Source organism: Argiope bruennichi, chromosome 1, assembly GCF_947563725.1.
Source record: "Argiope bruennichi chromosome 1, qqArgBrue1.1, whole genome shotgun sequence".
Classification (NCBI taxonomy): Eukaryota; Metazoa; Arthropoda; class Arachnida; order Araneae; family Araneidae; genus Argiope; species Argiope bruennichi.
Window position 1 is genome coordinate 128,570,628 of NC_079151.1, and position 17,007 is coordinate 128,587,634.

At 29.9% G+C, this 17,007-nt stretch overlaps 1 protein-coding gene across 2 annotated transcripts in view; it reads right to left on the minus strand.

Annotated features, from left to right (window-relative positions):
• The window catches only part of LOC129977480 (homeobox protein cut-like 1), an 826,328-nt gene extending 810,449 nt beyond the window's left edge, over positions 1-15,879 (minus strand). For both annotated transcript variants that reach the window (XM_056090683.1, XM_056090600.1), the window contains exon 1: positions 15,812-15,879. In XM_056090683.1, the coding sequence (XP_055946658.1) occupies positions 15,812-15,874 (63 nt within the window). In that variant the 5' untranslated portion in view covers positions 15,875-15,879. The remainder of the gene's footprint in view (positions 1-15,811) is intronic.
• Between the last annotated feature and the right edge of the window lie 1,128 nt (positions 15,880-17,007).

Sequence of the window (17,007 nt, forward strand, 5' to 3'; positions counted from 1 at the left end):
ACAGAAAAACATCATTTCGAACATTAATAGAATATTACCCTCTTCATAAGCAACCTTTCCGTAATTTATGCCTTTCTCATTCACACACACACACACACACACACACACACACACACACACACACACATATATATATACAGATCCCTTGCTCATATATATTTTTAGGAAATGATCAATAAACACCGTTTAAGATCTTTACATTCAAAAAGGCGTCTCGTATATCCAGAGAAGTACATTAGGTTAGGTAAAGTTATGTACGTTTGGTTGCTTTGGTTAGGTTAGGTTAGGCTACCTTCTCTTCTAAATGTACATAAACGATTCTCTCAATAACCTCAGATTCTACTCTCTTTCTGAGCATGCTTTTCAGATTTTTTTATTATTTTTTTTCGTTGCTTAAATTCTATTTCGCAGTTGAATTATTCTGAAAACCAGTGTGATAATACTGGAGAATACATTTTTCAATTTAAGCTTGAGCTACTTTTTACTACATACAATTCTAAGTGGAGTCTTCTGAACACTACCTTTTATTTCTTCAGTTATTTTTGTGTCTTACTTATTTCCCTACTAGGGGCGTTATAACTTGTTTCAATAAATTCAATATAGTCACTTTACTTTAGTTATAGCTTAATATTACTTCACCGATCATACTGTATATATATATATATATATAAGAACTAAGCGTCCAACAGGCAAGCATTAGTGCCCGGTATGTAGCAGAAGAATGGGATGCCCCCCTTCAACTGCCCAGAAGATCATGCGGAATACCCCCCCCCCCCCCAGTTTTATCCATACAAATGTCCACTTATGCAGAATTGAGCTGCAGAAGTACACTACAGTTTACTTCCAGATAATTGCAAGCTTATAGGTTGCCACTTCCATTTCCTGGTAACTTTGAGGTTCATTCAAAATGGCCTTAAAATATTTTCTAGACAAACGTAGCGTACTTTCATCTGGACGGTTCGGTGAATACTCATGCCTGCCAAATTTGGTAACCAGTTTGGTTTGGTTTAGTTATATTAACGTCTCATTTGAAAGCAACACTAGGGCAATTTTGGGACAGACCCTGAAATTTTGAACTGCGGTCAGATGACGAGGACGACACCTGAGTTGGCACCCCCTCTCCGAACTTTCATGCCACACCAGAAGGAGGACGTTTGACTCGACGGATTTAACTTGTACCATATCCGCTTACACCAGGGTACTTTGGTGAAATCGGGTCTCAGAACTGAAGCCCTCCGGTTCCAAAGACGAGACCTTACCGCTGTCTTTTCGCAAACCAGAAAACCCGCCTTTCAATCTAGCATTCTAATCCTTTAAGTATTAGAATTTCAGTTACATGCTCAATCACATGCTCAGCACAGCGATATGCAACATTGTTATGGAATAAAACTGTTCCGGATCTGCAAGCCTGTCAATGCCTTTCACTAACAATTTTTACTCCGAATAGAGCTCCTTCGCCCATTTAACCTTTATGTTAAGAATGTTCTCAAAAATCTTAAACAGAAGAATGTCAATCTCCTCTTTTGTTATTCCTAATTTCCCCGATCCATCTATTTCAAATGACCCGAATCCAAAAGGATTCGGGTCATTTGAAACACCTAGCAAGTCGTGTCAATTCCAACAGCTTTTACCTGATCGTAAAGACATTTCATGACATCTTTGTAGCATTTCTCAGAATGACAAGATAAACAGAAAAGAAATTTTGATGCTGAATAAAAACATTGATATGAATCTGGAGATTCATACTTCGCAATATCATTCTTTGGTTTCATGCTTAGAAAAAATTTGAATTCGTTATTTCCAAACCAAATAGGAAATATGAGTTCATAATTTTAAAAGTCTTTCATTTACTAATTAATAATTTCAAAAACTGTTCTCACACTAAAGAAAAAATTCTCCGTTGAGTCAAAAATAATGGAAATCAACTTTTTTCAAACGATACCGCGAATTTTGAAATGATGATCAGTTATTAAGAACCTACAACGCGTTCTTTTATTTTCTTTATTTTTAGAGTATGAAGCCCAAGAATGATTCTTAAACAGAAGTTTTAATAACCGTCTTTTAGAAAATCCCATCCCCAACTTTAAATATGAAAGTATTGATAATTTCACTTTTATCGCATCGAATTTGCCGAAGTAGAGTGGACACGGTTTGTTGTAATTATATATTGATTTCTATGAAATTAAATTTACACTCAAATCCGTCAACTAAATTGATTTCTGATTTAGTAATTCATAGTCTTAATAAATACTTATTGGCATAAATATATATATTTGAGGTATGAGAATTATATGACATCAAGAAATGAGTCGAAGAAAAATAAATACACAAACTGCAATTTACATTATTTGTTTGGAAATAAAGGCCATTTATCTACTTCAAGTATGTCAGATTCAATTTGGAATTTTATGGAAAGTAATAAGTTGTTTATAGCTATATGTTAGATAATTGGGTTTTCAAAATTTAAACAGATTCTGTTTGGAACATTCTACTGGCACGACTTAAAGAAATTTTCCACGTATCTTCTCCTACTTCAGCATTCTTAGGAAAGGAAAATAAACGTTGTAAATCGAAAATCACATCTTTATCACTAGATATTTTCGTAGATGGGACAGTTGAGACTTTTTATTTCTCTGCTATTCCTCAGCTTTTGAAAATAGAAAAATTTAAATTTGGCAAGTTATTGCATCATGGTAATGAATAAGTGTTGTAATAAAAATTTTTGAAACCTCTCACTTCTTAGAAATTACGAACCATTTATTTTACTTGGCCAATGCATGTTTTAAGTTTTGTTGCTCGTAATTCTCTAAAAGGCCATGTTTCTTCATAGAGTCTTATCTACTATACCGGAAATTCATCTCTATGACACACATGATTCCCTGTGCACATACGTAGTATATATGCACTTAACATGCACAAAATGGAATCTATCTTCCTGTTCGAATATAAAATTTGTGAAAAAAATCATTTGGAGGAGAAATAATTTCTCTCACAGGCTTTCTTCCTCACCTAGAGAATTTTTCACACCATCCAGAAAAAGTTCCCTCGTTCTTATTTTTTTCTCTCGATCATTTAGAAAATTCAATGACTACTAGAAAAGAAACATAGAACTACAGTGAGAACAGTGATAGGGTCAAACCTTCGGGATTGAATGGTTCCAGATTCGAGACTTGGTTTGGTTATATTAACGTCCCGTTTGAAGCAACACTTGGGCTATTTTGGGACAGACCTCGTCATTCTGAACCGCAGTCAGATGACGAGGACGGCACCTGAGCTGGCAACCCCCTCTCCACACCACACCGCACCATCATGACGGATGGTGCGGTTTGGTCATGACGGATTTAACGTGCAACTGACTCCCTTACACAACAGTTCTTCGGTGGAATCGGGTCATGAACCTGAAACCCTCCGGTTCCGAAGCCGAGACCTTACCACCAGGCCACCGCGGCCCCCGGATTCGAGACATGAATCTATCATGTATATGTCATTGATGAATGTTAAATCTGATATCAAGAATCAAATGTTCAATTCCTGGCGTGGAGTAAAAGTTTTTGAAAAAAGCAAGCAACCGGCATCTTCCTGGTCATTGAGTTATATTCCTTAATTTTGAAGTCTTCCAATAATAAACCTACTGTAGCACCAAAACGAGATATTATTATAGTATAAATTAACTAAAACCGAGAAGAAATCGAATGTTGTAGTATAGCCCTATATGGATTTGACTTTGGAAATATTATTGTCTAGAATATTCATATTTCCTCCAAGTTTAGTTCATCGATATTAACATTTCGTGATGATAGAACACTAAGAAAATTTTAGGATGAACTTTGCAATTTTAAGCCATGTTCATATGGTAAGGACAGCATTTGAGCTGGCACCATCCCTTTGCATTTGGTTCCGACGGATTTAGAATGTATCTGACCCGCTTAATGACGGTTCTTCAGTAGATTCTTGATTCGAATTTGTAATTGCGATTTAGATTCTGCAACCTCAAAGACGAGATCTTATGGCCTCCATGATCTACACATTTCCACCAAATGAACCCAAAAGTATTCTTACTTTGATTATAATGATCCTAACTTTATTATTTTCCTCGTGTTTGTAAAAATTCAATAACATAAGCAAATAAGAAAAATTCTTTAATTTTCGATTTGAATGTTTGTTTCTGAAAATCAAAAGCCGATTTGAAACTATTTAATACAACTTATTTGAACAAAATTGTACTATAATCCATTAAGTGATGGATGTATTTAAGGTTATGGATACAATTAATTTAGATAGATTACAGATCTCGGCTTCCTCTTAACTATTACAATAACGAATTTTCAATATTGTTTCCCTATGCAGTCAGGAACCTAGTAAGGAAAAAAATTCTAACGAAGAGATCTCATGCTTGTGGAACGGACGTGTATCAATTGGAGATTATTTGACGACAAAAAGAAGGATCTGGAATATTCAAGAATCTTGGTCGTATCTTCATTAGGATGAGAGCTTTAGTGTTCCTTCTAGCATAATTATATTAGATTAAACAGTACAGTTTGATTTGCATTAATATTTTATTAGAAACTGCGCTAGGAGTCTTTGGGAATGGATCTCATAGTTTTGAAGCATGGACAATGGATAATGCGGAATAATTTTTCTACCCCCCCCCTAATTCATCAACATGAAGTTTGACAGACAACACAGATTTAATATATAAGGCTAATACTTCACGAACAACTTTTGGTCCTTCCAATATTTACCCTTGAAACCTTATTTTCACCTCCTATCCACTATTTTAAATGCAATTACAAAGCCTACTGAAAAATCTGTTTGCAAATATCAACACTGAAAATTCAATATCTATATATTACACAACACTATTCTTATGATTATAAATATTTATTGAATTTAAAAAGTAGGAAAATGGAATCTAGAAACAAATAACTCCTCACTTTTAAAATTGCTCGTGTCTGTTGTTTTTTCACATTTTATGTTTTTTAAAATAAAAACTTAATCTTGCATTTATTAGAAATAAAGTTAGTTTGTCCGTTATTCTGACGTCCATATTGCTGCCACATGAAGTATCAAAAGGATGCAGTAACCTTCATGAAATTAAACATTATATAGCACAATACCCAAAATAGAAAACAGATTTCCTGTCTAACTTTATTTTTCTAAATTTAAAAAAAAAACAGAAATGAAAAATTTTAACAAATCCTTCAATATGTTTTTCTATTTTCAATTCATAGCTTAATTGACGGTGGAATGTTTCTTTGATGAAGCCTTTCTAACGCTGTTACTTTCTTTGTTACTTTTTAAAAAGTAACTTTCTTTCGTTTCACATTCTTAAATGATTCCCGTTTTCCTATAGCTGTATTTATTTTTTCATAAACATTAAAGATTGCATTATCCCCTTTTTATTTATTTCATTGTTATCATTATTAAATTACCATCTTGCTGAATAGAATTCATTGCATTCAATTTTTCGAAAATATTGAAAATGTTACTGCTATATTTTATCAATAACAACGATTGAAAACAAAATGTTAAGATAGGCGCTATTTTACATTGATTTAAATCTTTTGTTTAAAACTGTACCACCAAAAATAATTTTAAAAAATTGTACCATTAGTGGTACATGTACCATGAGAACCCTCGATCTGGTAAATCAAATCTTTTTATACCCACTTTAAAAAGTTAAATCTTCGCATATTGATATTTCATTTGAAGCGCAATTTCTTAAAGGTTGATTTATCTCAAGAATCCTTCCTACATCAAATAAAACAAAAACAAAAAAATAATAATGAACCAAACATATATTGACGTAATCCTTATGACTTCGAGCTCCAATTATTCAAAAATCGATAACCCCCATTGGTTTTCATGTCGAACCACCGCAGAAATGGCCTCATAAATAAACGATCGGAAGTCATTTAGACCGGCAGCGACAGCTATTGAAAAGATATCCATATCTTCCAACGAATTAAATTTTCCATCGATTCCGGCATGAATACAAAAATAACGACATTTCCCTTCCGTGTCGCCAGAATCAAAGAACGATCTCGTTTCTCTCTTTTTTTTATCTCCTTCTTCTAAGAAACAGTACATCAAACGGGAACTTAATAAAGGCAGAGGGGGCTTCGATTAGGTTCGTCATCACGATGAAGGGCCGTCAGCATCGGCATTTGAAGGAAATCCGACTCCGTCATCAAGAGAGCACAAAAATACAGACACGATGTCGACGACGTAGGCCAGAGAAACGGATGTGTCAAAAATCAATAACTGAAATGTCATCCCTAGAACTTTATCTCTAAGTCCGTAGATCAGCGAAATCGATTCCGGCCTTTATTTATTGTGGGAAATGTGTCTCGATGAGACAGCAATCGGGAGGGTGGAAAGATAGTGTCGCAGGGTTTTGGAATCGGAGCGTGCATCGATAGGAATCTGGGACCGAATTAAAAGAATGAGGATTGTTTTTGTTTTTTTTTATCATTATAAGATTTTAAAGCAAAAATTATGGAAATAGAATGAAAAAAATGAAAGCATTTAATAAATAAAATAAAACGTCAAAGAATTTTATTTTAAAAAGAAACTTTAAGAATAAGATTAGTCAATTCGAGTAATGCCGAATAATGATAGAGAAACATTTAAGTAGTGTTTAGAATTAAATCATTCACAGCAATTTACGAGATATCTCGTAAGAACCTGCGGTAAAATTAAGAGTTTATAAATTTCGCTGGCAGTGAATGGGTGAAGTCTTTATTTAAATCATTTCATGATTACAAGCATTTATGAATATGATTAAATGAATGAAAGTAAAGAAAAAAAGAATAAGATTTCACAATGGTCAATTCGAGTACTGCTGAATAATGATAGAGAAACATTTAAATAGTGTTTAAAATTAACCCATTCACTACCATTTACAAGATATCTCGTGCTGCGGTGAAATGAAGCGTTTATAAATTTCGCTGCCAGTGAATGGGTTAAAGGATTATGTTTCTTTAAGTCATTTCATGATTACAAACATTTATAAATATGATTAAATGAATAAAAGGAAAGAAAGGAGAAATAGCATGTATGACCTTCCCACAACGTTTTCGCATACTCGCTAATGAAAATGTTATCTTTCCATCTCACGTATAAAAAGATGTGGACCTGGAACTCCATGATCGCTCAGATGTTTCTATTTTTAGAATCGCGCATATGTCCATTTTATATTCCGTACAATACTGAAGAAAACTGAACATGTATAGTTTTTTTCTGATCGATTCAAATACTATTGATTGATTGATCGATTTTATTAATAAAACCACATACCAAATTTCATTTAAATAATTCGCTCGTGTTTCTGAGTTATAGTGTTTGCATGCACACGACTGTATGGACTGACAGACAGTCGTTCTTTAGCGGATATGAGAATTATCCTAAACGTTTGTGCGCATCTACAATTTATATGATAAAATTTTATACCAAATTTCATTTACTTAGCTTTTAAAGTTTGTACATATGTTAATTTGCACTCGTACAAATATATAAACAAACTTCCTCTGAATAGATTATTCAAAATTTTACGGAAATCTACAATTTTGTTGTAAACACCGCATACTAAATTTCATCTCTCTAACTCAAAGCGTTTGAGAATTATCGGGTTCATAGACAGACAGATAATTTTTTTTTTAACTCAGGGACGCTGAAAACGTAGAGACCTGTTCAAATCCTTTTTTTTTTTCACGATAACAGTATTTTTTTACTTTGCTTATATTTCACATACAAGAAGGTACAGAAACATTTAAAAAATTTTAAGATTAAGACCATGTTTTTAAAGATGAAAACGTTGAGAATGAATCACGAATTATGAATGAAAATAAATCCCTTTCCCTCCAATTATTTTCAGACCTGTTATTAATTTCTCAATTCTTTCGGTAGAAATAGAATTAAGAGAGTTAATACTTTAATTTTACTATTTGCTTTTGTAAATGACGAGAGTAAAAATGCAAATTTATGAATACGGTTTTAAACATAAAAACTTTAAGGATAAACCAGACATTAAAAAAGGAATTTTTCTCTACAATCATTCTAAATTGATGAAAACTAATTACAGTATTACTTGAAAATTGATTCGACAAGAAAATTAGAACCAAAAATATGATAATTGATTCGAGAATTTAAAATTAGTGATATTTCGGGCATAATTAAGTTACATTTAAGTAAGCCGGCGTCCTGGCATAGGGGTAGCGCGTCTTCCCCGTGATCTGGGCGTCCCGGGTTCGAGTCCCGGTTTGGGCATGGTTGTTCTTCTGTTGTTCTATCTGTGAGATGTGTGAATGTGCCCTCCTGTAAAAAGGGGTTGTGCAAGCGAATGAGTGATGCGTGAGTGGCAAAGTCGTACTCTTGGCCCTAGTTGGCGCTGCTATAAAAAATAAGAGACGTTTCCCTCACGCTTAAATCGCTGTCTTCGTAACAGCGGGCTTGTCAGTGGCAAGTGCTATAAGAAACAAACAACATTTAAGTAAAAAAAAAAAAAAAGAAAAAAAATTTTATTGAACACATTGCCGCTATGTTTTAGATCAGGTTTGCTATGATGGAGATATGGAAGCGAAATAAAAAATAAGAATCCTTTTATAATTAGAATCATTTTGAAAAACATTATTTCAATGAAAATAAAAATAAGAATTTAGAAAAAATCATTTAATACATGAGGTTAAGATAATTTAGATTATTAGAAACGCTCGAACATTTTTAAGATGAGAACTTTCATTACAATCATCGCCAATGTTTATCTGATGGTAGTCAGTATTAGAAATGACTGAATATTGAGAATTCTTCCTCAGAAATGGCAACTAAGCGAATTAGAATTTTTTTAGAAATTATCTGTTTATATATGTTTAAATGTATTAATTTAAAGAAAGTAAAATTTAAGAGTAAAAAAATAAGGGGTGACTTTTTAAAAAGGGCATATTTAGGTATAAGAAATATTTATAACAAGTTAAAAAATAAAATTATTTAATAAGAAACAAACTATTTAAGAATAAAAACGTCGACATTATAGTTTTAGATATTGTTCTAATAATAATTGGGAACTGCTCGGAAGAAAGTAAACTTATAAGAGAAGGGATTTGCTTGTAATTTTTTCACGGTTCTAAAATCTTTTGATCATGATTAATCCAATAGAAATAAATAAAAAAATTACATTTGTGTTTTCAAAGGAGAAAACAACTAAGACGAAATATATATTGTCCCAATTCCATTTTTCCAAAAATTAAAAAAATTAAAATTTTACTCAATTTATAAATAAATACTTTCCCTTTTTACAATATTAATAAGTGTCCACATTTATTCAGCAATATAAAGCTAAAAGAATGATTAAAAATTTAATTAAATTTCTGCATAAACTTATACTTCGTTTACAGTATTAATAAATGTTCAAATTTAGTTGGCATAACAAAGTTAATACATGAAGTCAACTCACGCGATACACATTTACTCACGTGATACATATTTAATGTGCAGCGCCAATTTTGTTTTAGGAATCCGCTGCACATCTATCCGGAGAAAAGATGCATTACGTCACAGTACAGCGTAAGCAAACTTGTCATGAGAAGTTACATGACATGCGCGGTTAAATAACTGTGATGTCACATGAATTGATCCCAATAGAATAAAAAAAAGGGGGAAAAGAAATTTTATCTTCTAAAATGTCACAAATTTTGAAATCTTCAGTAGACTTTCCTTCGTAGGAATCGTATTAGCCGAGATAGGAACTCTGGTATTATATTTATTGCAGACAGAGTTTTAAAAAATAGAGTGCTTTTGAAAATAGAAGTATTATAGGGAAAGTTTAGGGTTTCTAGATATTTTTTTTGAAGAATAAGATGATTTGTACACTTCGGTCTTAAGAGTGAAAAGATCGATGACGTGATATCTGAAGATCATGCAGCAAAAAGAAGGCAAGTGATGTAATTTTATTCAGTGACCAACACGTGAGCGGAATTAATATTCGTTGAATCGGTGGAAATTGAATACTTCATCCGATACAAGGTGGAATTTTGTAGATTGAATAACGTGGTCAGGCTTTTACCATGAGTTAATTGATTTCCAATATTTAGAATTCAATTAAAGTATTTAATTTTATAATGTAATAAGAAAATAAATTAATAAAAAAGCTACAGTATGATAAATAAAATCCACAGTCAAAATATTCATTAAAAATAAATGAAAAAGTTTTATTTCTATTAATATTATTTCTCAATAATCAAATTTTATTTTTTCAACTTTTATTAAATTTCATTAAAATTTCAACTCAACTCCAAGCAGAATGATACCAGAAAATATAATTTTAAAGGTATTAATATTTTTTTTTGTTGTTAAATTGAATATATACATTTTTTCTTTGCTCATTTTTTAAGATTCTTTAAAAGATTCAAATTGAAAATCTTATGTATGTTGAATAAAAATAATAATTCTACCTTCTCATAATAATTTCCGAATATTTCCTAACATCGTTTAGCCATAAAAATGAAACTGAATATCTTTAAATATTATTAGAATAGAATTTACATATTCAGACTGAAAATTTAAAATGAAAAATATATGTATATTCAAATAGTGTTTAGTGACTCACTATTTAAGTAATAGGTACAATTTTTGTTTAAAAATCCAATAATGTGTAATATTGACTTAAATATGCATCTGCTAAACTTAAACTGGATTTTTCTTAAATTTTTATTTATCGTCTGTCGATTTTATTTACTTTTTTTTAATACCATTCAAATTAATTTATGATTTAAGTGTTTTTAATAGGTGAGATTTTATTTTTTGACTTCCATTTCATGACACTAAATATTTTTAAATACAGTTTTTATAAATAAAATAAGAAAAAATATCTTTTAAAATTAAAACATACAAAACCTTTAATTCCACTTTCCAATATTTCATTTAAATCAATTTAAAATAATGCAAACAATGTTCCTTTTGTAAAAATTTGTGAATTGAACAACTTAATATCATACATACATAAGAGGAAGTACGATTTCAACTCACGTCAGTCATTTTCTGGTTTCTTTACTGCTGTGCGCTTTCCCAGTAATAGAACAAATGAAGTAACGAAAACACTTTTACAGATCCTCGATTATTTCCTGTCTGTCAAAGGCTACCAGCGGTTCGGAACTATATATTTATTTTCGGGCTATCTTAGTTTTAATCAAGTTGTCACTTTTGGTAAAATTATGGAATTTTAATTCATTAACGATGTAGTTTTCTCTTCTATCTATTTAGATGATATCGGCTTCAGAAAAATAATGCTGTATCTATTTAACTAAGAATCGATGAAATAGAGATTTTTATGAATTTCACGAAATTTATATACCTTATTATAGAATCTGTATACTAAATAATTTCATAAAGATTATGTAATACTTAAATTTGAGGTTAAATTTTTGAGGTTAATATTCGATTTTTACAATATACAGAAATGTATGTTGTACTTGTTTCGAAATTACCTCAGAATTTCTATGAATCAAGCTTGAAGATTTCTGGAAAATAATTTGATACAACGGATTTTTAATATACGGAAATGTTTACTGCAATTTTTTAATCATTTTTTTTATTAAAACCAATATGCATAGTTAATATTTTAAGATAAAAGATTTTTTTAAATTCAACCATCAAAGAAAATATTTTAAGAAACAGATGAATAACTATTTTTCAAAATGGCTGAAATCATACTAATCGACACTTTTTTTTTTTTTTTTACTCTTCTTAATTTTTCATCCGCTTTCTATATTTTTCACTAAACTCTTCACTTTCACAGTTAAATTATTAACCATTCTCACTTTATGAAATGTAAAGCTAATCTGAGTTTAAAATAAAATTCTTCCTCCAAGTTAGGAAAGAGATTCGTACATCAGAATCTAATTATAACATATGAATTACCGGCAAGTGTTAACTGCATTTATTTATTGTGTAAATAATTGCCTGTTTTTTGGAAATTTCTTTTACAGTAAAAAAAGGAAGAAACAGATTTTTTTTTCTTAATTTAATTTATATTCCATCTTAAAGACGAATTTCTTGCAATCGATACGCGTAATTTTTGTTTCGCACATTTATGCTCGGTATATAGAAATTTTATTCAATATACAGAAATTGCTTTTCTTTTAAAATTTCAAATTCTTAAAAGAAGTTCGATGTTAAGAGATTTTTGAAATATGCAGGTCCCACTACAGCTTCATCATTTTTTGCGCCTTTTTTAATTATTTCATGTTCCTTTAAAGAGTCACTTTAAGGTTAAGGCTTCTTTCGACTTCACATAAACCATTACCCAATTTTTAAAGCAAAAAACTGAAACAAAATCAACAAAAAAATTATTTAATGTTAATGAGTCTAAGCAGCGTTAGAAAAATCAAATTGTCCTAGTCTAGAGAAATTCTTAATAAAACATCTGTGGCTTGTAAAAATATATATATATATATATTCCAGCTTGTGATATACCACTGATAATGTATATGGAAATAATTTTATTAGATCAGTTTTCTTGCAAACGAATAAAACACACGCGAATATTTAAGCAGAACCACGTTTCCTTTTAGAACTCTGCACGCTTAATTCTTTTGGGAATATCACTAATTCGTTAACCCCACCCACAGGAAGACATCTTTTAAATACTAAATGATAAAACTAACAATTCATAGTAAATGAAGGTCCCTGCCTGTTTTGTAGGCAATAAATCTTCTTTTAACGCTCACAGAAAATATTTTACTATTATCTGCAGTGAGCCACAACTAAACCTAGTACTATGTAAAATTCTGGGAATACTATGTCGTTAGTGAAATAAGTGACAGTATCTCTATGTGTCATCGTGTTGTAAAAAGAGATAAGATAAAATAAAGTACATTTTTTTTATTTTGAAGTATATTAATTACCTTTTTTTTATTAATTTGTAATTGCATTCAGGATTATTAAACAGCGTGTAGCACAGTATATTTATCTTACTGCTTTAACTTAACTATCAACTTTTTATCAGCTATAATTCGATTTACTTAAAAACATGTATTGATCTAACCTCCCGGTTATCATTCTTAAAGTGATAACCTAGAAAGTTAAAGTTGTGGATAAAATGAGATTTATATTTCCTTTTTTCCCGCACGAGAAACAAATCGAAATATTTTTTTATCACGTGATATTTTAGAATCTTTATATTATATTCAATTTTATATTCTTAATAAGGCAGAAGATAAAACCAATTTCAAAATTAAGAATACATAAATAAATGATGGTTCTAATGATCTAAAACTGTTAATGGAATACATTAAAACTCTTTCGTGTAATAGAAAGTGAACTTTAAAATGTCGTTTGGTTTGTAGATCAAACAATTTTTGTTGATTATACCTAATTGCAAGGTTTTTAATAGCTTTAATAAAAAGTTAAATTATTATTAATTATTTATATTTATTTATTAATTAGAATTATTATATTTTACTTTATTAATTATTTATATTTTCTGTATTATCGTGATGTAAGTATTAAAATCTAATTAATCAAAATCAATGACAGTGGATCGAATAATAAAGATAAATGGATCTAAATTTTCTTCCAATATTTCTAAAATTACCTAACTTTACAGAGTTTCATTTTCGTAACTGTGTCATTGTTAAAAAAAAGACTTATAGAATTTTGTAAAAATACCGAATTTTATATTTTTCTAATTTGTAAACAAACTCTCAATTTAAGCCAATTTATGTAGGTCATATGCAAACAATAATATAAAATTTCTTAGCTTTATTTTGATTATACTGATTTGATTACACAATATTATGGTTGATAAACAAATAGTAATTAAAACAGATTTTATTTTTTTTATACCATCTAACAAAATCAAATAATTCCTATTGAAAAATGCATGTTTCAGATGAAATATCTAAAATCTTAAATTTTATTCATAAATTTGATTAGCTATTTAATTAATATTAATATTCGACGTCTCATATTAAAAAATCGAATAATGTTTGTAATGTTTACACTTCTAAAATCACATATTAATTCTATAAAGAGAAACTATTTCAAAAACGCACTCAATATGTAATTTTAAAATAGTAAATTCATTTAAATTGGATTAATAATAAAAAAAGAACATCAACCTATCCTTTATCAAAAGAGAAAATATTAATTAAATATGTTTAGATGCAATTTAATGTTATATAAGCTCATTAATTATAACTTGTAAGGTTAAATAGTAAATGACATTTAGTTAAAAATAAGTGGCATTATATAGAGCAATATATTAATTAGAAATGGTTATTTTACGTTTCTCATGCAATATTGAGTTGAGTATAAGAAATCGATGTAAGCTACAATTTTTTGAAATTCCAAAAAATCAAATCTTTAAAATTTAAATAAATGTGTTTTATTATAACAATATTTATTCTCATATTAGTTTAAGAATCTAATAAAAGCTATGCTTCAAATATTTAGAATTATTCAGTTAATTTTATTATTTTGCCATTTTATAATCAACAAAATACAAAATTTTTTTAGTTTTAATATTATCTCATTTTGAATAACTCATTCAAGGTTCTGATTATTAATATTATCATTTTTTAAATATTTTTAGAGTCTTCATGACTCTGAAAAAGAATGTTATTTTTTTGTTTTGTTTATGAAAAACAATAAGTATATCATAAAAGAGCTTCATTTAAATTAATTCAGCAGCTTAGGTAAAATAACTTTTTCAGACAATAACACAATAAACGCTGTAACAGTAAAATTGCTGTATATTAGATTATTGTTATTTTAGAATGTAAACAAACATTTGGGACAACATCATTCTTACAAGAGAATATAGATTAAACAAAATTTAAAAAATATATATACGAAGCTTTTCGTTCTGAATAATTAATGTAAATTCCAGTTCAAGATCTTCCTAATCAAAATTTATTGACATGTATTTTCGCTCGAGCATTTCTATGAGGTATTAGTAGCTTCCATAGAAAAAGACTTTTTTATCTAATGGTTAAATTACTTTATCTCTCAATTTTCAGTTCATAAAACATGGTAAAAATGCAATGTTTATAATTGAAACATATATTTAATGATACTATCACTTGCTCTGATTTCTGTTGAATTCGGAGTAATTCATTATTAGAACAATTTAAAATATATAATTATTAATTAAAAACAAACAATACACAAACGAAAACTTTACGCATGTATTTATCCCCTTAATAGTGTTTGTTTATAGTTGTTCTTTGAACGAACTCAGTAATGAAAACAAAGCTAATTTCTCTATGTATTTTTAAAAGAATTTTAAGATAATGATGCTCTGTAACTTGTGTTTTACAAATTTTTTAACGCCTCATTGATAATGCTTTTCAAAACAAAATACTCCCTTTCCGAGGAGAGAGAGATTAGATGCGGCAGCTCTCCCAACGGAACACGGCATGAAACCAGCTGAGTTCCGGCGCAGCATCCCAAAATTTTAAACAGCACTTCAATGCGCGAGTTTTAAACTACAGTGCACATGGGAATCAGGTTGTCAAGCGCTCATTGGATGCGCTGCAAAAGCCGAGCTTGCACACAGCAGATGAGCAAGACGATGAATCCTCCGGAATCCGTCGATGGCAATCAAAAAAGAGCATCAAAGAAAATCCGCTCTTTCTGCTCTTGGTGCTCTACTAGATGATTGAGAGAAGCATCGATGTCTCCTGATAACCTATCAATATTTTTTTTCTTTCCGCGTCGGTTGTTTTGGCGCCTAGGTTGCATCCTGAGAGACAGGTGTATTCTTTGAACATTCATGGATCGAATAAACATTTCTGAATGACAAAAATATGCCTACCTGAATCTGTGGTAAGTCGAAGTTTTTCCAGTACTGTACCAAAGACTGTACGTTCGCAGCCATCTTTGCCCAAGACGAATGACAACTAATTTGGCCACGTGACCCAGCATCCTCTCGTAACCTCGACATCAGATCGCCCTGGCGAAAGCAATGAAAACAACAGACGGGATACAGAACGACGTGATGAAAGTGCGGAATTCTTTTATTTATCTGCCCTTGCCTTCTTTATTTCATCAGCTTATTTTGATTATGGATTATCCACTTTTTCATTGGATTGTTACTTGAACCTTTCGGTAACCATTTAATGATATTTTCTTTTAAAAAATTAGGTTTTTCTCAGGTTTCTGTTTTAATAACACAGCAGTGATTGTTTACAATATAGTTTACTAATGAGATTCATTCATTAACTTTAAAGATTGAAAATCACAATTAGTTGTAAATTCTTGCCATGCTTAACAGTGAAATTGTTTAAATATGAATATGGACGGTTTTAAAATGCAGTTTATTTATATTTATAGGCAGATCGTGCATATAAAGATTTTCAAGATTTGATGCATTAAATTTGAGTCGATATGAAGATTAGAAAAAACGGTTTGGTTTTTAAATATGAAGCTATATTCTTCGCATTTGGGAATGGTTTAGTTGGTCTAGCATTATTTTTAATTTGTATTTCCTGCTTTATCACAAATTTTATCCTAATTGCAAACTGGATTCTATTTTTAAGATTAATAAAAGTATAAAGTTTGTTAAATTAAACTCATAATAAAAACTACATTTTAAGTAATAAACGAAATAGGGTAAAACATACAAATCATTGTAGTTTTCTTGTGAAATTGCTTTTTTGTATAGATAACATTATTATTCTATATAATCCATTACAGCTAATTCAATAATTTATCAGAATTTTATATCATGTTTATAAATTCAAACTAAAATAGTTTCAAAAGAAAAAAAATAGTTTCAAACTAAAATTCATTCTAAAATAGTTTCAAAAGAAATGATGCATCAGTTATACAGAAAGAGACTGAGAAGAACTTCTCTTCTCCTTCTTTTGTATCTTTCTTTTTTTAAATTATATGATATTCTCATGGTTTTTATATTTACTTGCAAAACTGAAGTTTCCCTTAATCATTTGAAATGAAGATCATTTCTCATTTCAAGATTAACTATCATATATCTTATACCAGTGTCAATGT